The following is a 27,967-nucleotide window of genomic DNA, read 5'->3' as shown; positions in this document are numbered from 1 at the left end:
GCGGGGCCGCGACGGCTGAGGGCGATGCTGACGCGGGGAGTCGGGCGCTGGGCTTAGCCGCGCGTAGACATGGACGAGCCGCGGGGAGAGCGCTCCTGCTGCCGGCGCTACCCCGAGCTTCCCGTGTGGGTGGTGGAGGATCATCAGGAGGTGAGGGGTGGCCGGACGCCCCCGGGCCGGGACCCTGGGCAGTGCAGATTCGAACCGCGGCAGTCGGCGTAGCCCGGGGCCCTGGGCCTGCGCGGGGTCCGGGCCAAGCGCGCGGCCTCAAGTCCGCGACGTGGCTTCAGCGCTGGGACCGTACTCGGGCTGCACGGCGGGACTGCTATCCGCAGATGGTGTCGGGGGCTCTCCAGTGCCGAGCCCTCAGAAACACTTTTAAAAATCGTGTTTTTAAAGGTTGTGGTGCTTTACGTTAACAAAATTGGTATCTTAATCTAGACATCTGGATATGAAAAGCTAATAATATGGGCTTGCTTACGAAGCCTTAGGACCCAGGTTCGATTCCCCAGGACCCACGAAAGCCAATTGCACAGGTGGCGCGTGAGTCTGGAGTTCGTTTACAGTGGCTGGAGGCCTTGGTGGGCCCATTCTCATTTATTTTCTCTCCCTCTCCCTCCCCATCTCTCTCTCTCTCTCTCTCTCTCTCTCTCTCTCTCTCTCTCTCTCTCTCTTTCTTTCTCAAGTAAGTAATTTTTTTTTTTTTAAAGTAGCTTGAGGAGCCGGGCGTGGTGGCACACGTCTTTAATCCTAGCACTTGGAAGCCAGAGGTAGGTGGATCACCGTGAGTTCAAGGCCAGCCTGTTCTGGAGTGAAACCCTACTCGAAAAATTAAAAAAAAAAAAAATTTTTTTAAGTAACATGAATAGGCTTGCAAGTTCTATGGATATAAAAAGAGAAAAGACTAGGGCTGGGTGAACCTCAGTGTGTTTAACCAGCTTGTAATATGGCCTGGCTTTAATATCCAGCACGACAAAATAAATAAGTATTGATACATACATGTTTATTTACATATGTATGCATACATACAAGGAGTGAGTGAGTAAGTAAATAAATGGGATGGGTTGTTTAGAAACATGACTTACTCATGGAGAAAGTTGGGAGCCTTGGGAGAAGACCAAAATGTGACTAGGCTGTGCTTTCACACTCGGTATTAAACATATAAAGGGGCTGGAGAGGTGGCTTAATGGTTAATGCTCTTGTCTGCAAAGCCAAAGGACCCAGGTTCAATTCCCCAGGCCCCACATAAGCCAGATGCACAAGGTAGCACATGCGTCTGGAGTTTGTTTGCAGTGGTTAGATGCGCTGGCGCAACTATTCTGTCTCTCCCAAATAAGTAAATAAAAAAATAAAATATTTAAACATATAAATGATACAAGAGTTCAAGCCTCACAAACCATCTAACCGGGCTCCAACATCCCGAAGGCACAGAAAGCGTCCAGGACCTGATGTACCTGGTAAACCCAGTTAGTGCTAAAGTAGGCATTAACTAATACTTTATTCCCAGTCCTAGTCTGTATATTCACATTGTGTATTGGATTTGAGATAGAAACTGGAAAGCAATTTGAGAGGCAAGTTGGAAGCTCCTACAAAAAGAAAGATAGATTAAGATCATCTGAACCATCTACCATCAAGAAATTTTGTATTCCACCCCTTTTTTAAAAGGCCATCTCTCTTTTTTTCTTTCAAATATTTTATTGACTTATTTAAGAAAGAGAGAGAGAATGGGCACACCAGGGCCTCTAGCCACTGCAAACAAACTCCAAATGCATGTGCCACCTTGTGCATCTGGCTTATGTGGGTACTGAGGAATCAAACCTGGGTCCTTGCATTTCACAGGCAAGTACCTTAACCACTAAGCCATCTTTACAGCTCATATGTCCCGCTTTTTTTTTTTTATTTTATTTTGGTTTTTCGAGGTAGGGTCTCACTCTAGCCCAGGCTGACCTGGAATTCAATATGGAATCTCAGGCTGGCCTCAAACTCACGGCGATCCTCCTACCTCTCCCTCCCAAGTGCTGGGATTAAAGGTGTGCACCACAACACCCGGCTCATATTCCCCGCTTTTAAACAACTTGACATGCTTCAAATTAGATGCAGTTATATTTGTTCTCAGTCAGCATTTGGAGCACTGCTAGTGTAGGTACCGATTCTCAAAGTGTGCGTGTCTCTTCTACAGGCTCTTCCATTCATATACCGGGCCATAGGTTCAAAGCATCTTCCTGCCAGTAACATACGTTTGGTACATTTTGACTCACATCCGGACCTCCTCATTCCTGTGAACATGGCAGCTGACACTGTGTTTGATAAGGAAACACTCTTTGGGTAACGTGATTTTTGATAATGATCTTTTTTATGTGTTTGAAATACAACATGCAGTAGATGAGACTCAGTTAAGAGAAATGGATTTTACTAAAGTCATGTGTTTTTTGTTTTATTTATTTGTCTCTGGGTTTATTTAGAGCAAGTGTTGACAAAGTGAAAGAGCTGGGAGGCTGGGGCAGAATCACAGTTTCAAAACAAAACAAAGAACATAATAAATAGTTTTAAGTTTGTTGCCATTATGAACATCTGTACAGTAGCTACTTATCTCTGTGCTGGTAATGTGACCATAAAGATTTACTTATTCGGAGAGATCGCCCTGTGGGAAAAGCACTTGCTACATAGCATGAGCACCTGAATTGAGAACCACATTGAAAGCCAGATGCTAGGAGGCATCTGTAATCCCAGTGTGCCTATGGCGAGATACTGGGTGGAGCAGGAGGCTCCCTGTTAGCCTGACAAGCACAGCAGAAAACAATGGGAGTGTCTCAAACAAGGAGGAAGGCAAGGACCAACATCTGAGGGCATCCTCTGATCACACACACATGTGCATATTAAAACAAGCAAAGCCGGGCGTGGTGGCGCACGCCTTTAATCCCGGCACTTGGGAGGCAGAGGTAGGAGGATCACCAAGAGTTCGAGGCCACCCTGAGACTATATAGTTAATTCCAGGTCAGCCTGGGCTAGAGTGAGACTCTACCTCAAAAAACCAAAACACACACACACGCAAACGTACATATATTGCCATCTGTCAGCTTTTGCTGATGCCTAGTTTACAATCTAGGACTACAATTAGAACTAAGAGGGTCTTTAGGAATATCTGAGGAAATTCTTTCGAGTGTCTTTAAAATCTGGATGCTGAGCTACAAGAAAATGTGTGCTAATACAATGGAAAAGGGAAACACTCTCTTAATATGTCCATGAAAATAGTTTTGACCTAGTGGTCACCCTGTAAAGGTCTCGGGAACTGATAGTTTTAATGTTCTTCTGTATTTCTTTTCTAGAGAATTGAGTATTGAAAACTGGATTATGCCTGCAGTTTATGCTGGCCATTTCTCTCATGTAATATGGCTTCATCCCACGTGGGCTCAGCAAATAAGAGAGGGCAAACACCACTTTTTAGTAGGCAAAGACACTTCAACCACAACAATCAGGTAACGTGTGTGCGCACACGTGCGCATGCATGCATGAAAAGGAGTGGGTGCTTTTATCATATGTGTGTATATGTACATGTGTGTTGTATATGTGTTCGTTTGTGTGCATGAAAAGAGGTGGATGATTTTATCGTGTGTGTGTGTGCATGAAAAAGGGTGGGTGCTTTTATTGTGTGTGCGCACACATGCGCATGTATGAAAAGGGATGGATGCTATTATATGTGTGTGTGTGCGCGCGCATGCATGAAAAGGGATGGGTGCTTTTATCATACTTTGGATCCCTGTAATAACTTCATTCTCTAGAATTCTAGAATGAAGTTAGATGGTAAACTTTGTTAAGCCACTGAGGTATCTTACAGAGTTATGTATTCAATTAACACATTTCACTATTTCTTTCCAATGCAAATAATGTGTGTTGACATTAACATTTAGGAATAAAGTAGGTATGATGCTGCATGTCTGTAATTGTAGCACTTGGGAGTCTGAGTCAGGAGGATTGCTGCAAGTTTGAGGCCAACCTTGACTACAGAAACAAAGGATGTCTGGAGGGTTACCTTGGTGATAGTAGTGCACCTGCCTTCCATGCCCAAGCACTTCAGTCCCCAGCACTAAAAAAACCAATTTAAGTGTAGACTGGCATTTTGTTGCATACATGTGATCCCAGCACTTGGCTGGTAGAGGGAGGTGGATCAAGAGTTCAGGGCCAGCCTTGGCTACATTAGACCCTGTCTCAAGTCGGGGGAGGTGAAAGGGGACATTTAGGAATGAGATAAGGAAATTACCTCACTTTGCTATTGTTTTCATCCATGGTCTGATTAAGTAGATAGTAGGTTTTTAATTTAGATTAGTTTTAGTACTGACTCAGTCATTGCCACCTCTGAGTTGAGTTAGGTGTGTATCTATTTTTGTTGTATATATTTAATCAGTTTCCTTTGTCTTGTGGTATTTTCTAATTTCTCTTGTGATGAGATTATTTTAAGCAGATCTTTATAGAACTTGATGGATAGTGGGATAAAATGATAATCATTGAAAATACGACCCTTTATTTCCATTTTGGCTTTAAGGGTACTATTAATATTGGTAGTGTTTATTCTTATCTTATTGTGATATATTAGATTGTTTTGTTTTGTTTTTCAAGGTAGGGGTCTCAACTCTAATCCAGGCTCTCCTGGAACTCACTGTAGTCTCAGGGTGGTCTCAAACTCATAGCGATCCACCTACCTCTGCCTCCCAAGTGCTGGGATTAAAGGCATGCACCACTACGCCCAGCAAGAATTTTATTTATTATATATTTTAAAATAAGCTAGGGAGGTGACATAGCTCATTCAGTAAGTGCTTGCCTTGCTAACATGAGGATGTGAATTCCATCCTCAACACCCAAATAAAAATGTCCGACGTGGAGCTAGAGAAGTGGTTGGTGGTTAAGGCACTTGGCTGCAAAGCCAAAGGACCCACGTTCGGTTCCCCAGGACCCACGTAAGCCAGATGCACAAGGAGGCACATGTGTCTGGAGTTGCAGTGGCTGGAAGCCCTGGCACACCCATTCTTTATGTCTGTCTTTTCTCTTCCTCCAACCCCATTTTCTCTCATATAAATGAATGAAATACTTCTTTAAAATGTCAGGCATGGGGTGGAAATGTTCCCTGGCTACTCTGCCCAGCTGGAAGGGCAGAATTGGAAAATCTGGAGACTATCAGTCTCTGGTTATATTGAACTTAAACTGCAGAAGTTTGATGTTTGTTTGATGATGGTTGAGTTTGCATTGTTTTAGTCTCTCCTTGCCATGCATTGTACCAGTTGAAAACATTTACTCTTCCTTTATAAATGTTGGAAGTATTTAAATTGGTCAAGACTGGGGACCTTTGAAAGTGTCTGGTTGCTATGAATCTGTTGGGGAACAGGGGCAGAGCTCACGGTTTAGGTTACTCTCACAAGTAAAAATATATTAAATAGCCACAGTGTATATAGGCATGAATCTGAGATTACACGTGTGTTCATACAGACTGGAATGTAATTTTTTACATTGAGAATATAGCTTCTTCCTTAGGGTGGTAGTTTTTGTTTGTTTATTAGAGAAAATGGACACACAGGGCCTCCAGCCACTGCAAACAAACTCCAGACACTTGTGCCACCTTTTGCATCTGGCTTTACGTGGGTCCTGGGGAATCAAACCTGGGTCCTTTGGCTTTGCAGGCAAGTGCCTCAACTGCTAAACCATCTCTCCACCCCTAGAATGATAGTTTTTTCATAAGCTTGCATTTTATTAAGTCATTAATCTTTTTAGGAATCTTTCTAAATTTAAAGCTATATATGCTAGATGTGGGCACATAGAAAACAAGTAATATTATTTTAGCTTAATAGGGAATGCATCTGAAAGAAATATACCATAAGGAACTTATTTCCGTTTATAATTTATTTCCCGAAATTATTTCTAGTTGTCATTTGGTTCTCAAGTGCTGTTTTTGTTGTTCTGTTTTCGGATAAAGGTGCAGCTAGGAGGAGAGAAACCAAAGGAACCCTGGACTAAACAAGAGTACATTTCTTTCTGATGTTAAAGTTCATACAATCTAGGCCTGTGTGGAAATTTAAAGGAACCCTAGCTCTTAACAGTTTTGTGGGGTGGGTAGTGGATCTCACTGTAGCTCAGGCTGGTCTCAAAAAATCATATGACTCCTACTTTTGCCTCCCAAGTGCTGGGATTACAGACCTGAGCCGCCACTTCCGGCACCTTTTGTCTTGAACGTTCCTTAATCTCGGAAGTCCTCATAGTCCAAAGTAACTGGCCGCTTCCATGTTCATGTGCCAGTCAGCAGGGAGGGGGAAGAACAAGAGTCCATTCACTTTTCTTCCTTTTACCACCACTGGTCAGCACTCTCAAGAGGCCACATCTTGCTGCAAGGACTATAAAATATAATCCTGACTTTGGGCAGTTGTGTGTCAGAACTTGGGGAATTTGTTTTCTTCGGAGTGGGAAATGGAAATGATAAAGAAAGCTCCCAGTCTTAGTTAAACGTGTCTTATTTCTGCATAATGTCAGCCAACTTGCCCATTCTTCTTTCAAGTACTTTTTTTCTTCGGAACCAGGGTTACAAGTACAGATCATTACTTCCTAAGTGATGGCCTTTTCGTACCTGAAGACCAGCTAGAGAACCAAAAGCCACTACAGCTGGATGTGGTTCTGGTAAAGCCTTATACAGTCTGTACGAATCAAGACGAAAATGCCTCCGTGTCTTCTGCAAAGAAACCCAAGCTAGCACTGGAAGACGGAGAGAAGACCGCCCCTGCCGAGTGTGACACTGACTCAGAAGGACTGGAGCAGGACACAGCGCCACAGAGAAGTGACCACGCTTGCCGCCAGCCATCCCATTCGCGTTCCTGTGCTGAAACTGAGCAGTGCCAAAGCTCAGCCACCACTGAGGAAATCCTAGAAATCTTGAAGAATGGCAATGCATTTGTTTTAGATATTGACTTGGACTTTTTTTCTGTCAAGAATCCCTTCAAAGAAATGTTCACTCAGGTAAGCAGAGTATTTTGAAAGCATAGATCTTGCATGTTGCATAGCTTCTCTTGATTAGGGTTAGCAAGCTTTCTACAAACAGCTAGATAGTAATAATTTTAGGCTTATCACAGTCTTGGGTTTTTTCCATCTTTTTTTGGGGGGGGGTCTCAAGGTAGGATCTCACTCCAGCTAGGGCTGACCTGGAATTAACTTTGTCATCTCAGGGTGGCCTCGAACTCACAGCAATCCTCCTACCTCTGCCTCCTGAGTGCTGGGATTAAAGGCGTGCACCATCACACCAGGCTCATTTTTTTTACTCCCCCCCCCCCCATCTTTTTTTGTTTTGTTTGTTTGAGGTAGGGTCTTGCTGTAACCCAGGCTGACTTGCCTCTGTAGCTTCAGGCTAGTGATCCTTCCGTCTACCTCCCAATTCATGACCTCCCCCTGTCTCACTGTCTAATAAAAAGAAGGGGAACATGTGCCCAAAAAGTCTGGGTGTAGCAGGCAGGCAGCTCTCTTTCCTCGTGTGGAACCTGCTGACTCAGGTTCGGCATCTGCCGTTCTGCTGCCGGCGCCGCCTCTGCTCCAGTCCCGAGGCTCTCCCGGTGCAGAAGGACTGCACGGTGCACACGGGGATTTCCTCGTGTCAGCATCGAAGACACTTAGATCTCCTGTAAGCCACTCTAGATCCTAGAGTATATCTGTTTACACAATAAAATATTATTAGAAATGCTTTATGGCTGGTAGCTACCTAGTGTTTTTCCATTGCTCACTTTTACACATTATTGTTCTGCCCAACTGGATAGAGTTGCCTTCACAAAATTGTTTACATGGGAAACCTCAAATATACATTATGCATGATTGTTCCAAAGTGTTGAATATTGTCTGTATGTTTTCCTTGTGTCACTGGTAGACCATTGAAAACTCAACCTGATCTCACTTTGTTTTTCAGGAGGAATACAAAATTTTACAAGAGCTTTACCAATTCAAAAAGCCTCGTAGTGACCCAACTAAGGTATCCAGCTTCTGATTTTCCTGGGCCATTTATCGCATCGAGTAACATCTTGATTTCAGGCGGGGGGAGGGAGGGGGATTGCTTGTTTTAAGGCAGGGTCTTAGGTAGCCCAGGCTGGCCTGGAACTCTTGAAGATTACAGGCATGAGCCACTACGCCCAGCTCTAACGATATGTCATAGCTTATTAGAGTGCTGTCACCTGTCCGTATTCTTGGGGGCGGGGTGTATGTGTGTTTCTTGGTGGAGCTGCCAAAGTACTTGAAGTTCAGTTCTGACCTGAGTGAACTATAGGAGGAACTGTATAACCTCAGCTCTTCCATGTCTTTAAAGGAAGATTTGATAGATACTGTTGACGCTCGAATTCATCAATTAGAAGATTTAGAAGCAACTTTTGCTGATTTATGTGATGGTGATGATGAAGAGACTGTACAGAGACTGGCTTCAAACCCTGGGTAAGACCCCCCACACCCCAAACTTTTTCTTCCACATATTATACATTTGCAGTCCTCAATATATTCCCAAGTTTGTTGGACATATTGTTCTTTAAAAATTAGTATTAAGGGCTAGAGGGATGGTTTTGTGGTTAAGGTGTTTGCCTGCAAAGCCAAAGGACCCAGGTTCCATTCCCCAGTACCCATGTAAGCCAGATGTAGAAGGGAACACACGTGTCTGGAAATTGTTTGCAGTAGCTGGAGGCCCTAGCATGCCCATTCTCTCTGTCTTTGTCTCTCTCAAATAAATAAATTAAATTAAAGAAAAAAAAAGATTAGTATCAAACCAATAGAAGCGGCTTATACTTGTAATCTGAGCATTCCAGAGGCAAAACAAGGGGATCTGCCCAAGTTCAAGGCTGGTGTGCTGGTCTACATAGTAAGTTCCAGGTCAATCATGACTACATAACAAGACCCTCTATTAAATAAATAGTAGTGCTAAATTTCAGCAAACATTTACTAGTAGTATTCATTGAGAGGTTTTTGTGCTCTGAATCTGAATGTTTTCATTGCATAATTTCATAAATTCTTTACAGCCTGGACTAGTGTGAGACCCTACCTTGAAAACCAAAAAAAAAAAAAAAAAAAGCAATAGTCCAGTGAAGAAATAAATGATAGATACCCTGACTTGATCATTTCATAGCATATACATGTAGCAAGGTACTGCACTGTACCCTGTAAATATGCACAATTATTATGAGTCAAAATAACAGTCCAGCTATGAGTAGAGGAGTTTCTTCATGAGGTTATTTATTTGACAATTCTCACATTGTATCATGACCTTGAAAGTATAAAGAGAAAAGGTTGGTTTTTGGTTTCTGTGTGTGTGTGTGTGTGTGTGTGTGTGTGTGTGTGTTAGTTTGGTTTGGGTTTTAGAGATAAGGTCGCACTGTAGCTCAGGCTGACCTGGAATTCACTGTGTAGTCTCAGGGTGGCCTCAAACTCACAGTGATCCTCCCGCCTCAAAGGGGTTTACCACCATGCGCAGCTAAAGAGATAAGTATTTTTGGAATAAAATTGTTTGGTATTAAACTTGGCATGAAAGGAAATTGTCATAAATATTGTAGTTAATAGTCTCTAAAATCATTCTTTTTTATTTTTTTAAATATTTTTATTTGTTTATTTAGAGGAAAAGAGAAAGGGCATGCCAGGGCCTCTAGCCACTGCAAAGGAACTCCAGATATATGTGATATAATGTGCATCTGACTTACTTGGGTACTGGGGAATGGAACCTGGGTCCTTAGGCTTCGCAGGCAAGCACCTTAACCATTAAGCTATCTTTCCAGCCCTTAAATAGTTTTTAAGTCGTAAAAACTCCAAAAGACAAAAAACTAAAAGCCATCAGACTTTTTTTTAGATAGGAAATTTCTCTGTCCAAAAGATAATTTAAAAATAGGTTAAAATATTCAAAAGCATTCCTGGAATGCAAATATCAGGAAATTGTCATTAAGGAAAGCAGTGGTATCAAAGAGTGATTCTCAGTAGTTTACCCATATCAGTACATGCTGGTCAATTAACGCTTTTTTCTCCTTTGTAGGAAGCTAGTTCTAAAAACAGTTCCTTCTGTTTTGAGTTTACAATGGAAAAGGGAAATACAAAATTAAGTTACAAAAGACAAGTCTTTCAGAAAAACTGAAAAGTACTCACTATTTTGTGAGTATGAAGTGTTAAGCCAAGTTTAAAACCCACACTACAGAGGATCAGCAACCTTAGCACCCTGAGCCTGTCCACTGAGCCCCCTGTGCTGCCTGCCCGAGCATGGCCAGGCGTCGGGGGCTCCAGGGGACAGCGAGGGAGTAGAGGGGAAAGACTAGCGCACAGAGAAGCGCGTGAGGCAGTTGGGAACGTTTCTTTCTTCGTATTTTAAGACGATGCTTCAGGGCTAGGGAGATGACTCCATTGGCAAAAGTGCTGGTTTGCAAACAGGAAGACATGAGTTCAATCCCCAGAACCCATGTGAAAAGGCTGGGCTTGGGAACAGGTGGATCCTTAGAACTTTCTAGCCTCCCTAGTGAGCTCCAGGCCAGTGAGACAACCCAGCCCAACCTGAGGCTGTCCTCTGGTCTACACACATGTGTATGTGCACACACACACACGGGGGCGATAACAGGTGTGGTGGTACACTCCTGTGATCCCAGCACTTTGGAGGTTGAGGCAGGAGGATTTGGGGTTCAAGGCCCTCCTCAGCTACATTTGGAGTTCGTCTGCAGTGGCTGGAGGCCCTGGTGTGCTCGTTCTCTCTATCCGCCTCTTTCTCTCTCTCTCTCTCTCAAATAAGTAAATAAATATATTTAAATAATAATATTTTTGTGTAGTACTGGAAATGGAACCGGCGCTTTGTACATGCTAAGCAAGCTCTCTACTACTGACTGAGTAACCCCCACTCCTGGTTTCTGATAAATACAATTTGATGCAGTGATTTTCTTTGAGTTGATTGTGGTGTCTAATTGACTGGTGGCTCTTTTCCAGAATGGAGTCACTCGTTCCACTCATAAAGAGTTTGAAGAAGCGAATGGAAGTACCTGACTATGAAATGGTGAATATTTTATCATTGTAAAATTGGCCCTTTATCTTTTTAATTTTTTTTTTTTTGTTTATATATTTGAGAGCGACAGACAGAGAGAGAAAAAGGGGGAGGGAGAGATAGGCACACCAGGGCTTTCAACCACTGCAAACAAACTCCAGACACATGCGCCCCCTTGTGCATCTGGCTAACATGGGTCCTGGGGCATCAAGCCTTGTACCAGGGTCCTTAGGCTTCACAGGCAAGCGCTTAACCACTAAGCCATCTTTCCAGCCCAAAATTGGCCCTTTATATAGATACTTTTGGGGTAAAATTTTTATTGAAGTAGCTTTTGTTTATGTTTCTGAACTCTCAATTATTTTTTAAAACTAGCGAACAAAATGTATAATATTTAGAAACCAGAACTCTAGAACTATTTTCCAGGAAAAACCTCTTTCCTCATTTCATGTATGAAACAAAGATACCCTGTATTCTTTGCTTCTTTGCTTTTGTTGTTTGAAACAAGAGTTTCATGCTGGCCTCAAGCTTGCTATGTAGCCGAGGTTGTTCTTGAACACTTGATCTCCCTGTGTCCATCTCCCAGGTTCTGGGTTTACAAGTGTGTCACCATGCCTGGCTGCTGCGGCTGCTTTTTGTTATTGTTGATGATAGTCAAATCTTACCTCAGCAGAGAAGAGTTAAGTTCACAATTTCTAAAGTTATCCATTCCCTTTATATTCCCTTTGTCTTTTTCTGGCCTTTCTCTGGTGATAAAAACCCCAAGAGAAAGTTGAAAGCTGTATCTCGTGCCTTTTAAAAGTGTGTTAATTCTTCTTTGCTCAGCAGTAATCTTCGTGTCATTTTATAGTCCTTGAAGCATATATTTTTCCATTTGACTCAGTGCCTTAGTGAGAAAACTAGCCCTGGAAAAGTTCAAGAAAAGCCAGATGTGGCTGCACTTGCCTATAACTTAAGCCCTCTGGAGGTTGACACCAGAGGATCCCAAGGCCAACCTGAACTATATAAAAATGAATTCAAGGGCTGGAGGGATGGCTTAGTGGTTAAGGAGTTCACCTGCAAAGCCAAAGGGCCTAGTTTCAATTCTCCAAGACCCATGTAAGCCAGAAGCACAAGGTGGCACATACATCTGGAGTTCATTTGCAGTGGCTAGAGGTCCTGGCGTGCCCATACATATTCTCTCTCTGTCTGTCTGTTTCTTTCTCTCTCTCTCAAATAAATAAATAAATAAATATAAATAAAAGTTTGGCCAACCTGAGATACTTTTTGGGCTCAAGGCTACCTTAGGCTACCATAGCAAGACCGGGTCTCAAGAGTGCTTTGCAATACTGCCTTTCAAACATAAAATAGCTATGGTGTTCATGATCTGCACAAGACCTGCATAATAGGAGGGGGAAAATGATGACCTCAAAAGGAGAGAGACTAGTGGGAAAGAAGAAGGGATTCAGTAGAGGGGGGTTTGAGAGAGAGAAAAGAGAGCATGATGGGAGGGGATTATGATCATGGCATATTGTCTATATGTATGAAGGTTGTCAAGAAAAAGGTTTTAAAATTTTGAAGAAGAAAAAACTTTTTTCAATAAAACAAAACAAAAAAATTAAAATGAATTTCTCGGAATTTGTGCCAGAGCTGAGACTTCCAAGCACTCTATCTATAGGTCCAGTTCTTCTCTTACATAAGTCAGTGTTTCAGTGTTAGCTTTGGTTGCAGAATACATGCAGACTGTCTTATTGAAGCTGATGTTACTAATTTAATTTCCAGTTTATCAGAATAAAAATATAACGCGTGAATATCATGATTAATAATGTTTTCTAACCAAAGGATTACTCTTTAGTAAAATGACATTTGCTAAGAATGACAGAGGATACTTGGGATTGAGAATGCTTTGAGCTCATGCAATCATCACATGTGTCTGGATTGTTGTTGTCATTTAGGAACTGCAGCCTCTGCAGTATTGCAAAGCACTCTTGAGACACGGTCTTGCTGTGGTAGCCCAAAAAGTATCTCAGGTTGGCCAAACGTGTATTTATTTGTTTGGGAGAGAGAGAGGATGAATACGAAGGGCGCATGGGGCCTCTAGCCACTGCAGGTGAATTCAGGACGGCAGGACTCGGGTACAGAGCGTGGTGTGCTAGCGGCTGCAGGCGAGAACACTAAGTGGTTTCAGTATGTTAGTGAAAAACAAAATTGAAAACCCATAATTTACTATGTTGACTGATCACTAAGTCTTTGGTGTAGATCCAGAGATACCACTAAAATTAACTAGTATATTTTTGCATTTATGTGCTCAAGGCAAAACTGTTAACATATTTGAGTTCCAATGTGAGGTTCCAAAATAGTAGTCTGTGAGCCATTTCTAGCCTCCAGACACAGTTACTTTAGGGCTAAGTCTCAAACACCATTTGCCTCCCCTTAAAACATATAAATACCACTAATGTGTGGTTAAGCATGAAGGACACACAAGTAAACAGTTTGTTTAAGGTATGAGGAAGATTTTTGTATCTTCTTAAAACCTTAAATACAATACAGGTACTTGCATTTTAGAAGCAAATAAAGCCAGGTGTGGTGGCACACGCCTTTAATCTCAGCACTCTGGAGACAGTGGTAGGAGGATCCTGAGAGTTCGAGGCCACCCTGAGATTAGAGTTATTTCCAGGTCAGCCTGGGCTAGATTAAGACCCTACCTCAAAAAAAAAAAAAAAAAAAAAGAACTTAATGAAAAGTTGAGTTAGGATAGTACATATGGCTTTAAACCTTTTGAATTGATGCTAGAAAATGTGAATTGACAAAATGACCTCAAATAAAGACAAAAACTTAAGTCAATCCATAATCACAAAACTAAATAATTATTTCTAGAAAAGTCTCAGGTCTGCACCAATACGTACTTCACATCTGTCTCAATATCAGAGAGCAAATAATTTCAACTTAGAAACCGCTAAGGAAAAAGCAATCCCATGCATAAAAATAATTTAAAAATTAGAAATTTACTAACAAGACTGATTAAAAATCTTTTAAAAACAACAGAATCCCCTGGGCTGGAGGGATGGCTTACCAGGAAAGGCTTTTGTCTGCAAAGCCAAAGGACCCAAGTTTGATTCCCCAGGACCCACGTTAGCCAATTGCATAAGGTGGCACATGCATCTGGAGTTCATTTGCAGTGGGTGGAGGCCCTGATGTGCCCATTCTCTCTCTCTCCCTCCATCTCTCTGTCAAATAAATAAAAATTAAATTCAAAACAACAGAATCTCACAGTATCATTCTTAGAATCATCTCCCCCATACTGAGAACTGAACTGAGTTATAACCCCACACACAGTGTCATTTTTAATCATTTTCAGGTTCACCAGGCTGGTCTAACTTGTGATTATTCAGAACTTCCTCACCATGTCAGCACAGAAGAAGAAATTGAAAATCTTATTCAATCTGTATATTATTTACTGAAAAATTTGCCAAAACCTACTCTTGTGACAATTGCAAGGTAAGTATAGATGGCCCAAATAATATTCCATTCAAGATTTCCATGTCTGAATCTCAGCAAACCCTGACTATGCTGTCCTTACATGGCAGGAGGGATTTTGCAGTGTTGAGTAACGCAAGAATTTTGAACTAAGATTATCTGGAATTATTGGAGTGGTCCCAGTATTGCCCAAGAGTCCTGGTAAAAGTTGCAGGAAGACAGAGAGGTAGGAATCAGAGAGAAGGGTGGAGGGGGTGCGGAGAAGGAGGGAAGAAGATGTGGAAGTGGAGGTGGAACCACAAGAAGAGTGGACTGCACACACCCTGCACGATCTCAGGAAGCCCAAAGGCCAGATTCTGCCCCAGAGCCTCTGACTCCTGTTAAAACGCCATTTCTCACTTAGGTGAGGCCTCCGAGAACTGTAGGAAGGATGCGGGACATAGGGCAGTTTTTCATAGTGCAGGAAAATCTTGCGTGTTGCAAGTATTGCAGCAGCCCAGCCCTCTTGTCCCCAGGCCCTTGGCTGCCAGTAAGTAGCATTCTGTAGTCAAGATGATCAACAGTAGACGGGTATGAAAAAAATAACAACACTTAAAACTAGTCCAGTGTCTTTGTGGAAGCCTTGAGGTATCCTCATTTGTTACCGCTTATGAAAGAAACTTTTGCATATATTTTATTCATTAAGTTGAAACTTGGTGTGGAAACATCAAGTGTTGCTACCATCATTGACCTCCTCCCTGCCCCCGCTCCACTGAGGGCTCCCTGCAGTAGAATTGCTGGCATTCACCATGGAGTAATGGGTGATGAGTTGTGAGAGCAGCGATCAGTCATTGTGGGGGAGGGGCAGTGCATGTACTCAAGTAGGCTTTTATCTGTATATGTCAGTCTTCAATAGTATAACATGCTCTTTATAATTTGCTCATTGTGTCTTAAATGAGGTTGGCCTCAGACTCAGGCCCTCCTATCTCAGCCTCTCAGGTGAATTACAAGCACACATAGTCATGCCCAACCATCTCTTAAACTTCTTGAATTTTTTTGCATCGTAAATTAAATTTTTATAATTGTTACACTTCAAAAGTAACCTCATCACCAGAGAATGGAATGAGTTTACCAAGTCTTTCAGATTATTTCCTTATATCTAAAATAGTTAATAATTTTTCAGTAAGCTACTGGGTAATTCCAGTTGCTTCAAAAGACATTTTTGCCACATTTCTTAACCTGTCCTCTGTTCTAGATTGAGTTTCCTGACCCCGTAGTCAGGAGACAGGATCAGATCTCTCAGTTTACATGGTAATCTAGCTGAAATTGACAACAGCATGTTAATTGCCCTAGTCCAACTCAGTAAATTTTCCTTGCTGAGTTCTAGAAAGAGTCACAAGATACTGATTCCTCCCCCTCTTCACTTCTTTCTCCTCATGCTGTGTAGGAAACTGATGCCAGCACATTGCAGTTTGAACTAAGTCATAGGTCCTGCCCACTTGTATAGTTAACAGGCTGCATTAGAAATAGAGCCCTTTTGGTGCTGGAGAGACGGCTTAGCGGTTAAAGCCTTTGCCTGCAAAGTTGAAGAATCCCAGTTCGATTCTCCAGGACCCACATAAGCCAGATGCCCTAGAGCACCCATTCTCTCTCTCTCTCTCCCCCTTTCTCTCTTTCAAATAAATAAATATATTTTTAAAAAAGAGAGGGAGAGAGAGAGGGCCTTTTTATCTGTTGGAAAACCCATGCCTTACTCATTTCTAGCCTAGTGTACCTACAAAAAAAGAAACTAACATTGCCCAGTGTTCCCAAGCACCATGTCTGACTCAGGGAAGAACAGTTAGGCACTGAGGCTCACACCACATAAGTTTAAACCATTCACCAGCACTTAGTAGCCATATAACCTTGCACAGGTTAACCTTTATCTAGATTCCTTTAAGCCGATGTTAGTGCGCCGGTAATCCTAGCACTGGGAAGCAAACACAAGAGGACTGCAACAAGTTACAGGCCAGTCTGGTCTGCAGAGCAAGTTCCGGCCACAGGGCTGCATAGTGACCCCCATCTCAACAGAGGGAATTGCTTTAAACAATGAGATGATTCTTGTAAAGCACCTGTAGTAACACTTAATAGCTTTCAATTGTTGGTCCACAATTAACGCACCTGCATTTCTGCAAACGTATGCATTGCCATCAGCGCCTGCCTTCACGCTGTTCATGTGTGTTTTCTTCTCTCCTCGCCTCCAGGTCAAGTCTGGATGAGTACTGTCCTTCTGACCAAGTCGATGCCATTCAGGACAGGGTCCTCGGGGCGCTGCGCTCCCTCTATGGGCCTTTAGACACTCACCTGGTGTACTCGGCAGAGTCGCCGCCATCTTGAAGCAGACAAAACACCGGCTCCTTTGCATCTTGGTAGAGCGATGGGACTTTTATGAATTTATCTGTGCGTCTTCCAGAGAACACTCTCTTTGTTAACTTTCCATTGGAATTGTTCAAATACTTAGAATCTCCAGACCAATGGCATCAGCTGTGGCATGGCGTCCCTTCAAGGTGAGAGGCACTTGTTTAGCTTGGTTTTACACGTCAAGTAAGTCTATTAACCTCAAGTTAGCAACAGACAAGGCTGTTGCATACTCTTGCTTTCCATCTTGTTGTCTTTATTGGGGGATGGGGGGGGAGGTTCTGTTTATTTCTTCCTCCTTGCCCAGCAGCTCACGTGCAGGGTGGAGACGCGCTCACTCATCACGTGCAGGGTGGAGACGCGCTCACTCATCACGTGCAGGGTGGAGACGCGCCCGCTCGTCACGTGCAGGGTGGAGACGCGCCCACTCATCACGTGCAGGGTGGAGACGCGCCCGCTCATCACGTGCAGGGTGGAGACGCGCCCGCTCATCACGTGCAGGGTGGAGACGCGCCCGCTCATCACGTGCAGGGTGGAGACGCGCTCATCACGTGCAGGGTGGAGACGCGCCCACTCACAGCTGCTGCTCGCTCGGCCCTCACGTGTGTGCGGCACAGCTGAGTGCTGCTGAGCGGTAGGCGCCAAGGGGACAGGATGCCCTCCCCGCTCCTCCTGGTGGGGCTGGCCGAGGAGCAAAACGGGTGGTGAACAGTGTTAGAAAAGAAAGAACAAACCTGTTGTGGGCATGCTCTTAGTTCTCAGGGTTCCCTAGTGTTATAGGAAGTAATGCCCACAGTCAGGCATGGTGGTGCACGCCTTTAATCCCGGCATTCGGGAGGCAGAGGTAGGAGGATTACCATGAGTTCGAGGCCATCCTAAGACTATATAGTGAATTCCAGGTCAGCCTGGACTAGAGTGAAACCCTCCCTCAAAAAAAAAAAAAAAAAAAAAAAAAGCATTGAAATAATGCCCACAAACACTAAAAGGATACTGAAAGCCTGCCTTTTCAAGACTCTTTAAATTTTGACCAGACTTTTGCCATTTTCTAGCATTACGTTAATTTTTTTTTTTTTTTAATTTATTTGGAGAGCAAGAAAATGGGAATGCCAGGGCATCCAGCCACTGCAAATGAACTCCAGATGCATGTGGTCTATACATCTGGCTTACGTGGGTCCTGGGGAATCAAACCTGGGTCCTTTGGCTTTGCAGGCAAGTGCCTTAACCATTAAGCCATCCCTCCAGCTTCTCTAGTATTACTCTTAGTCAAGAAGTCTGGTTGAGTAAACTTGACAAAAGAAAATTTCCCATTTTGCTGCTGCTCTGGTTTGGTTTTTGTTGTTTATATATATTTATTTTACTTTATTTATTTATGGGGGGGTCAGACAGAGAGGAAGAGAGAATAGGTACATGAGGACCTTCACTGTAAATGAACTTAAGATGCATGTTACCTTGTGCATCTTCCTTATGTGGGCCGTGGAAAGGAGCAGGCAGCCATCAGCCTGTCTGTCATACAGCTGCCACTTTAGCGGGCCTTGTCCACACGTGTTCCTCTAGAGCTGCATGGAGTTCTCTTGGCTTTGCAGGCAAACACCTTAACTGCTAAGCCATCTTCCAGCCCTGGTTCTTGTTGGTTTTGACAGAAAAGCCCTTCAGAAGTGCTGTACTTCACATAGTCATTGGTTGACATTTGACCAGTAGGTATACCACTTTTTTGGCAATTAGGGTTTTTAACTCTTCACATAAAACAACTGTTTTGTAAAAACGTAAGAGAAAAGAATTAAATGGCTTCAGTTTTAACCTGTCATAATTATGCAGGGATACAACTGTCTTCCACCAACGTCCTTATAATATAATTGAACACAGTGGGTTTGCCCTTAGGCAAGTGCAAAGCCAACAAGCAGAGCTAAGAGATAAAAGAAGGAAGAGTGGATTATTATGGGAAGCAATAAAAGAAAGTACTGGAAAGACTGCTCTCAGGATCCTTTCTATAGTTCTTTACTAGAGAAGTTTCTCTGTAGGATATGCAAACCACGAGGAAGACACAGCATCCTCTCCTGAGCGCGAAGCGGCTCTTGGTGTTGCTTTGCTGCAATGCCACGGGCCGTTGATGATCTTCCTGCCCTCCTTTGGGGGACTAGAGGGAGAGGACGCAGTCTTAAGAGGCAAAATAAAGAATTAATTGAAAACAAAATAAAGTACTGGAGATATTCCCCAAGTAGTGTTTCTTCCCAAATAAAAGGAGCCAAGTATGGTGGCACAAACCTTTAATCTCAGCACTGTGGAGGGCTGAGATACGAAGATTGCCATGAGACCCTGCCTTGAAAAGTAAAATAACAAGAAAAGCGATCTCATTGGGAAAGACTTGTCCTCACATGCTCACATAGAGAAGGAGATACATGTATGTATACAGTTGGAGACCATGCTTCATAAATTACATGTTTGAAAATGGTAGAAAGAACACCTCTGGGACAGAGAGGGACATTGTAATGAGTGAGTCAAGTTTAATCTTAGTGGCCTAGGAAAGTGTTCTCTGGTTTATACCTGTTCTAGCATTGGGGGCTGGGGGAGGGTGGGCCAGGGACATAACTGGAGCTTGATCTGAAAGCAGCAAAAGCCGTTCTTAACCGCCTGGTGTGTTTTCCCTCAAAGCGTGCGATGGTGTGCAAGGAAAGGAGCAGGCAGCCGTCAGCCTGTCTGTCATACAGCTGCCACTTTAGCGGGCCTTGTCCACACGTGTTCCTCTAGAGCTGCATGGAGTTCTCAGATCAGAATGTCACTTAACTGCAGCTAACACTGAAAGATACATCACCATTGTCCCTCAGTGAACAGTACCATATTCCATTTTTCCAGTCATAGTATTTTCCTCCATTGAATTTTTCTTTTCACAGTTGATTTTCAAAATCTAATACTATGACTGCACATTGGCATTGAGTAAAGCAAAACTATTGGTACAGCTGTTCATTTTGATATAACATATGCCTGAAGTGTTTCTGTTCTTATAAACTCAGTTGTAAAAGTATGCTATTTATTTTTAATTTTTTTGTTAGACATCTGTAAATAGGCATTATTTTTATGAGGAAATTATTTTGTGTGCTAAATGAAATTAAAAGTTTTAAGAATTTTGAATCTTTCTGATCAGTGTTTATGTCATTGCTTTTATGAGTAAATTTTAGTTATGATTCCTATGAATTTTATGTGATTCCTCATTGTTTTAACTTCAGTTGAATCAAAACATATCGGTCAGCCAGGACGTGGTGGCATGTACCCAAAGGCTGATGTGGGAGGATTGATATGAGGCACGTGTGGTCTTCACGGCAAGCTCAGTATATGTCCTTTCCCGTTTGAATTTGTTGATAGTAACAGAATTGGTAACAAACAGTCACTGGATTCATTCCCAAGGTGAGAAAGCTGGAAGTTAGGGCTGGGGAGACGGCTTAGCACTTAAGAACCCTTACCACTTAAGTGTATGGACCTCTCAGGCCACAAACCACCAGGGTTGATTCCCTGGAACCCATGTAAGAAGCTGGGCGGGGCCATGTATGTGGGCAGAGACTGGGGCGTGGCTGGGGCTCATGATGGACAGCAGCTCAAGCTGACAGTGAGAGCCCATCTTAAGGACAGAAACATAAAGGTGACCCTCAAGAGGTCACCCAGTACTGTCCTCTGGCCTCTACATTCATACACACGGGACACATCTTCAGTCATACCACCTCTCTCTCTCTCTCTCTCTCTCTCTCTCTCTCTCTCTCTCACACACACACTGTACACATACATATGCAAAAGGAAGGAGGGAGGGAAGAAAGAAAGCTAAAACTAGAGCTGCATGGTTTTCATCCTCTTCCAAATCCATTAGTTGAAATGTATTCTCTTGATAGGAAATGTCTTAAAACACACATACATATGTCATCGTGGCATGAATGTGAAATGTCTCCCATAGCATCATGTGTTTGTGATTAAGCTTCACACTGGCGGAACCACCCCCCCCCCCCCGCAGGAGCGTCGCTAGGAGTGGACCGTGAGGTCTGTTAGTCCAGCCCTGTTGGTTGCTCCCTCGCTCGCCCACTCAGACTATTTCCTGCCTGCTGCTGCTGGGTGACAAGATATGAGCTAGTTTCCTGTCCCTGTCATGTTTTTCCCACCGTGATGGAACTTCCCCTCAAAACTGAGCCTGAACTAAGCCCTGTCCTCCCCATAATCTGCTCTGGTAGGGTGTCTTGTCCCAGAAACAAGAAGGCAACTTCTACAGTCATGAAGAAATCTGGAAATGAAGTTCGTGTAAGATCTCAGCTGAGGATTGACGAGCCAAGATGGACTGGTGTAAACTATGTGTTCAGAGGTAGCGGTGAGATAAGGCAGTTGTGTTTCCTTTCAGGCCACTTTATGACCAACTGATGTGGTTCTGGAAACTGGGCCTAGAACTGGAAACATGACTGTACAAATGTTAGAAAAGGCAAAAGTGGTAGGAAGGGGTTTCATGTTTAGTTATCAGAAATGACAAAGTAAGCTCAGCTGGTTGTTACTATCTTAATAATAATACTTAGCTGGGCATGGTGGCTCATGCCTATCCCAGCACTTGGGAGGCAGAGGTAGGAAAGGCCACCCTGAAATTACACAGTGAATTCCAGGTCAGTCTGGGCTACAGTGTGACCCTACCTCAGAAAACCAAAAATAATAATAATTCTTGATCCCTTACTAGAAAATCTACCTTAGAAAATAAGATAGGAAGGCGGAAACTATACTCGGCATATTGACAGGGAATTTAGTATAGCAATTGGTTACATGTTTATTAGAGGAAGAGCAAAACAAAGTGGGAACATGGAGTTAATTCAAACTAAATGCAGGGCTTGAGAGAGCTTACTTAGCAATTATGGCGCTTGCCTGCAAAGCCTAAGGGATCTGTGGATCCCACATAAGCCAGACGCACAAAGGTGAGGCAAGCACAAGGTCACACATGGCAACTAGGTGGCACAAGCATCTGGAGATCGATTGCAGTGGCTGAGGCCCTGGCACGACAGTTCTCTCTCTCTGTCCCTCTATCTCTCACTCTCTAAAATTTTTTTAGAAAAAAAATGCAGGGGGCTGGAGAGATGGCTCAGTGATTAAGGCGCTTGCCTGCGAAACCTAAGAACCCAGGTTCATTTCCCCAGTATCCACATAAGCCAGATGCACAGTGTGCACATGCACCTGGAGTTTGTTTGCAAAAGCTGGAGGCCCTGGTATGCCCCCATTCTCTCTATCTGCCTTTCTCCCTCCCTTCCTCACCACCACCACCACCCCGACCCCCCCACACACACACACCCACACACAGCAGTTAACTGCCTCTTAGCCTAAAGGAGTAGAACGCAGAAGCTGGAGCTACTGAACTTTGTGGACATCCTGCAGAGCTGGAGTTCAGGCCTTTGAGATTGGGGGGGCCACCTGACCGCTGTCCCTTCAGTGACTCTTGACTGGCCCAGCTTTTATTTGGAGGAGCCATTGTTGTGGAAGCAGGCAGAACAAAACATGTTTAAAGACTTGTCTAAAGAGAACTTATCGAAAAGACTGGAGATGTGTAGAACTGGAGTTCAAGGGGAGCAGTTAGCATCCCAAAGCTTCAGAGGGGAAGGGAAAGAACTGTCACAAGAGCCCAGGAAAACCGAGGGTCACTGAAGAGGAACCATTCTAGCAGAAGACAGCTACCACCAAACCTTGGGCAAGGAATAAGGCAGACATTGGGAAATGACGTAAGTCCCCGTGGTATTAGCGTCTTTTAGGTGACGCTGTGGGTTGAACCCAGGGCCTCCTGCATGCCAGGCATGAACCTCATCTCCAGCCCTTGTGCTGCCACCGAAGTCTGAAGGGTTAAGGAGCTGGGCCATGTCGTCTACAGAGTACAGAGAGATGGGAGGATGGACCTGGGAACCAAAGAACAGCTCAAGATCCGAGGTGATTTCAAATGCAGCCATCCCAGATTTTCCAATTCTACCACTTCCTTTCAGAAGACCCTGACATGACACTAACATGCCCACACTTCACGATTGTTCTCCGAGGTTGGTTTGTAGCATAGTGGGCCCTCCTGCAGCAAGAACTGAGAGGCTAATTAGAATTGGCCAGGAAAGCCTTTGGGCCTTCAGAAGGCCTCTGAGTTGATAGTTGGTGTCCCTACTGTGCCATTGATTGCTCTTTCTGATGTCTTCCAAGAAAGTTTTATTTATTTATTTGAGCAAGAAAGAGAGAGAGAGAATGGGTTCACCAGGGCTTGCAGCCACTGCATACAAACTCCAGATGCATGTGCCACTTTGTGCATCTGGTTTACGTGGGTCCTGGGGAATCGAACCGGGATCCTTTGGCTTTGCAGGCAAATGCCTTAACTCCAGCCCCCCAGGGAAATTTTATAAGTCAGACACATCCACAATCCTACCCTAAGCCTGTACTGCCATCCATCCTGACCAAATCCTAAACAATCCAAGGCGAAAGTCTTAGGACATGAGGTGACATGCTACAGGGTATTGTCCCTGTTAGGCCAGCTTAGGGTTCTTGTTGCCCTGGTCAGAGCATGGACAAATTCTTTAAAGTTTGTTTTTTTTTTAATTTTCAAACAGGGAGAGAAAGAATTGTCCTTTTGTCACTGCAAACCACTCCAGACACATGTGACACTCTGTGCATCTGGCTTTTTGTGGGCACTGGAGTAGCAAACCCAGGCTGTCAGACTGCAAGCGTCTTTAGCCACTGAGTCATCTTTCCAGCCCCAACAAATTCTCCTTTTATATATTTTATTTATTTATCTATTTATTTGAGACAGAGAAAGGTGCATAAGAAGAGAATGGGCATGCCAGGGCCTACAGCCACTATAAACAAACTCCAGCTGCATGCACCACCTTGTGCATCTGGCTTTACATAGGTACTGAGGAATCAAACTCCTGTCCTTGGGTTTTCAGGCAAGTGCCTTAGCTGCTGAGCCATCTCTATAGCCCACAAATTCTTTTTGAAGATCCAAGGTAGATCTGAACTACATCCTCCATACATAGCTATTAAGTGGCCTAATAAGACCCTGTTTCCAAAAAAGGAGAACAGGAGTCAGATGTGATGCTGGCGTGCAGTCCCAGCACTTGAGAGGCAGAGACAGAAGATCACAACCAATTCAAAGCCACTGTGCGGATGTGAGGGCGATCTGGCTGCGACATCTGTCACCCCGTTGGTTTCCAGGGTCGATTCAGCTGATAGGCCTGGCTAGGTGGGTGTCCCCTTCCTCCCCCATCCTTCTGTGCATCTTTCCCAAAGCTGTGCACTTGATCGAAGGGGATGACCTTCCCCAAATAGAGAGGACCACTCTTTGGTCAAGGGTCTGCAAGTAGCTGCGCTCCCCTGTGAGAACCTCCAAACAAGCTCGCAAAGCCAATCTGTGCTACATAGCCAGTTCAGCCCACCCACACGCCCCCCACCCCAAATTTAAAAAGAAAAGGTGCTATGGGGATGGCCATGACAAAATGCTGTGCAGACATGGGGACCTGGGTTTGAATCCCCAACACCCACATTAAAGCTGGGTGTGGTGGTGGGCATCAGAAACAGGGTGACCCCCTGCGAAATCGTGAGTTCCGGATTCATTGAGAGACTGTGGGAGCATGAGGGAGAACCCAGCCTCTGGTGTAGACACACATGCACGCGTGCACCCATCCACATGTGAAAATCTGTGAAAACAACCCCCCACACACACAAAGGAAGGGATCTCGCCACATACCCTATGCATTAACGTTATGCCAAGAAACTTGACACACAATGGATGAGAAGAAAGTTTCTTAGGAAACACAATTTATAGGCCTGGCATTGTGGCAGATGTTTATAATCCCAGCATATGAGAGGCTGATGCAGGAGGATTGCCCCGAGTTGAAGGCCAACCTGGGCTACTTTGCAAGACCTTATCTCAAAATAAGTAAAGATGGGCTTAGTGGTTAAGGTATTTGCCTGCAAAGCCAAAGGACCCTGGTTCTACTCTCCAGGACCCACGTTAGCCAGATGCACAAAGTGGCACATGCACCTGGAGTTCATTTGCAGTGACCGGAGACCCTGGCACACCCATTCTCTCCTCTTTTTCTCCACCTCTTTTTGTGTCTCAAATAAATATATATATGTATGTATGTATGTATTTTTTTAAAATAAGTAAAGGCATGGGAGGTAACTTAATAAAGTTAAAGCAAAGTGCTTGCAGCTCAAGCACAAAGGCCGAGTTCAGACCCCCAGCTTCCACATAAAAGCTGTGCACAGCAGTCCATGCTTACAATCCTAGTGCTGAGAGGTGGAGAAAGGAGGATCCCTGTGGCTCACTTGGTAGCTAATCTAAATGAATCGGTGAGCTCCAGGTTCAGTGAGAGACCCTATACCAAAAAATTACAGTGGAGAGTGACTGAGGAAGACATCGACTTCTGCCTACATATGCATGTGCACACACACATGTGCAACCACAAACATGAACATGTATTCACATAGGCATATACATCATACACATACACACACAGGCAAAAAAAAAAATGGGAACTGAAATTACATTTATTTTTAAAGTTAAACTGAGCTGTGTGAGGTAGTTCATGCCTTTAATCCCAGCACTCAGGAGAGTAAGGTAGGAGGATCACCATGAGTTCAAGGACAACCTGGGCTAGAATGAGACCCTTCCTCAAAAAAAAAGTTAATTTCGCTAGGCATGGTAGTGCACACCTTTAATCCCAGCACTTGGGAGGCAGAGGTAGGAGGATCGCTGTGAGTTTGAGGCCACCCTGAGACCACATAGTGAATTCCAGGTCAGCCTGAGCTACAGTGAGACCCTACCTTGGGGGAAAAAAAAAAAAAAGTTAATTTAACAAATACTTTCCTTCAAACTAGGCACAATGATTGATACATCTTTGTAATCTCAGCACTTGGGGGTAGAGGCAGGAGAATTGAAGAATTTAAGGCCAGGCTCAGATACATAGCAAGTTTGACATCACTCACCCTGGACTACTAAAACCTGTTTTATGGAAGAAAGGAAGGAATGAAGGAAGGGAGAAGAGAAGGCAAAGAAGAGAAAATGCTTCCCCCAGAGAAAACCGTAGGCCCAGATGGTTTCTTCTGGGAATTTTACCAAATATTTAAGGAAAAAATAATATTAATCTTATATAGACTTTTTTTTCTACATAATAGAAACTGTTCCCAACTAAGTTTGTGAAGTGAATATAACCCTGCCAAAAACGTGACAAAGATATTACAGGCAAGCAAAATTGGAGATCAGTACCTGTCATGATGTAAAAATCCTTGACTAAATCTTACCAAGTTGAAACAGCAAGAAAAAAAAAAGAGAGAGAGAGAGAGAGAGAGAGAAGTACTGCATTGCTAGGGTCTATGCTTGGGAAGCAAGCTTGCTTTTAACATGTGAAATTAGCCGGGTATGGTAGCTCATATCTGTAATCCCAACATATGGGAGGCAGAGACAGGAGGTTTGCTACATGTTCAAGGTCAGATGAAAGCAGTGAGTTTTAAGCTGCCCTGCCTACAGTGCTAAGAGTGTCTCAAAAATAAAACAGCAAGCCAGGCGTGGTGTCACACGCCTTTAATCCCAGCACTCGGGAGGCAGAGGTAGAAGGATCACCGTGAGTTCGAGGCCACCCTGAGACTACATAGTTAATTCCAGGTCAGCCTGGGCCAGAGTGAGACCCTATCTAGTAAAACTAAAAAAATGAATAAATAAAATAAATAAAAGTAAAAAAATAAAACAGCAACAACACCCCTACTTGTGTGTTTTATATATTATCAAATAACACTTAGGTTTATGCCTGCTTTTGCCAACTTAAAATATTTTTAAGGATTATTTAGCATTATTTCTATATTCAGTAGGTTTTCACTTTGGCCATTTCTAAACACTTTGGGTAAAATTTTGTAGACATTGGCAAAAGAGACTTTTGTTTTGTTTTGTTTTTTTGAGGCAGGGTCTCACTCTAACCCAGGCTGATCTGGAATTCACTATGTAGTCTCAGGGTGGCCTCGAACTCATGGTGATCCTCCTCCTCTGCCTCCTGAGTGCTGGGATTAAAGGTGTGCGCCACCACGCCCGGCTGAGACATTTCTTTATGTCTTTATGTTAACCAGTTCCATGTTACAAACAAAAGCAAAGAAAGTATGACTTAATGTCTATCACTTGACTAAAATATAAGTAGCCTATCTACCCTAGAAAAAAGTTTAGACTCTGTGGTAGGCAGAATAATGTTCCTCACTCCAAAGAAGGTATCGTCCTATTATCCAAAAGCTGCTCAGCGATTAAGCACTTGCCTGTGAAAGCTAAGGACCCCGGTTCGAGGCTCGATTCCCCAGGACCCATGTGAGCCAAATGCACAAGGGGGTGCATGCCTCTAGAGTTCGTTTGCAATGGCTGGAGGCCCTGGCTATCCCATTCTTTCTATATGTCTGCCTCTTTCTCTGTCTGTTGCTCTCAAATAAATTAAAAAAAAAAAAAAAGCTGCGAGGAGGCCATGCCCCATGGCTTGCTGGAATTAAAGTTGCAGCCTGTTGAGGTAGAGTTTCCTGGCTTACCCAGGTGGGCCCAACAAGATCAGGGAGCCTGGTCAGTGAAAAAGCGCCCAAAGTCAGAGTGATGCATCAAGGGGGAAGATCTGGCTGGCCATGGCTTCCTGAAAACAGGAAGGGGCCAGCAGGCAAGATGGGCCACCATCACAGGTGCAAAATTCAAAGAACCCTTCTCCTCTGGAGCCTTGCTAACACCTTGATTTTAGTCCATTGAGACCTATTTCAAACTCAAACCATTAAGTGTATGTGTTTAAACATTTTTTTTATTTCTACTTAAGTGCATTAACCACGAAGCCATTTCTCCAGCCCAAGTGTGTGTTGTTTTTAAGCCATGGAGTTTGTGACAATGTATTCCAGCAGTGTGAACACGCAGAAAGTGACACTGCAAAGCACAGCATTTCAGCTCTTCGAGCTAAGGAACATGGGAGGGTCTAAGGAGCTGTCTCCGAATCCAGGTCCCCTGGACTTTCCCTCACTTCCCTTCCTCCCGGCAAAGGAAGAAGCTCTGCTTCATGGTCACTTGTCTACCTACAGACAGCAGCCACCGAGAAGAGAACACAGGATTGCTTTCAACCTTCTTACTGACACTTCATGATGCAAGGAAGA

The 27,967-nt window shown here is 43.7% G+C and overlaps 1 protein-coding gene and 1 pseudogene across 3 annotated transcripts; both read left to right on the top strand.

The window, feature by feature from the left end:
- Positions 1-13: 13 nt before the first annotated feature.
- On the top strand, positions 14-27,911 carry C13H5orf22 (chromosome 13 C5orf22 homolog). Of its 3 annotated transcripts, none has more exons than XR_006633214.1 (10): positions 14-150; positions 2,180-2,325; positions 3,327-3,476; positions 6,561-6,993; positions 7,928-7,990; positions 8,321-8,442; positions 10,951-11,017; positions 14,340-14,479; positions 16,681-16,983; positions 27,896-27,911. XR_006633214.1 is itself a non-coding variant. In XM_004652524.2 (9 exons), exons 1-9 carry the CDS (start codon positions 70-72, stop codon positions 16,811-16,813), a joined length of 1,335 nt encoding a protein of 444 aa, XP_004652581.2. In that variant the 5' UTR covers positions 14-69; the 3' UTR covers positions 16,814-17,750. The 3 variants fall into 3 exon arrangements, 1 of the variants encoding a protein (XP_004652581.2); XR_006633213.1 differs by lacking the exon at positions 27,896-27,911 and adding an exon at positions 19,484-19,960; XM_004652524.2 differs by lacking the exon at positions 27,896-27,911 and having other exon boundaries at positions 16,681-17,750.
- On the top strand, positions 18,798-18,998 carry LOC123454433 (annotated as a pseudogene).
- Positions 27,912-27,967: the final 56 nt, after the last annotated feature.

The sequence above is a fragment of the Jaculus jaculus genome, chromosome 13, assembly GCF_020740685.1.
Source record: "Jaculus jaculus isolate mJacJac1 chromosome 13, mJacJac1.mat.Y.cur, whole genome shotgun sequence".
Classification (NCBI taxonomy): domain Eukaryota; kingdom Metazoa; phylum Chordata; class Mammalia; order Rodentia; family Dipodidae; genus Jaculus; species Jaculus jaculus.
This window is presented reverse-complemented; position numbering and strand designations above follow the sequence as displayed.

Excerpts from the sequence above, each read along its gene's own strand:
- C13H5orf22 (XM_004652524.2), top strand. The coding sequence starts at position 70 with ATGGACGAGCCGCGGGGAGAGCGCTCCTGCTGCCGGCGCTACCCCGAG. Across the intron at positions 8,443-10,950 it reads AGACTGGCTTCAAACCCTGG|AATGGAGTCACTCGTTCCAC; the intron begins GTAAGACCCCCC and ends GCTCTTTTCCAG. Across the intron at positions 11,018-14,339 it reads AAGTACCTGACTATGAAATG|GTTCACCAGGCTGGTCTAAC; the intron begins GTGAATATTTTA and ends AATCATTTTCAG.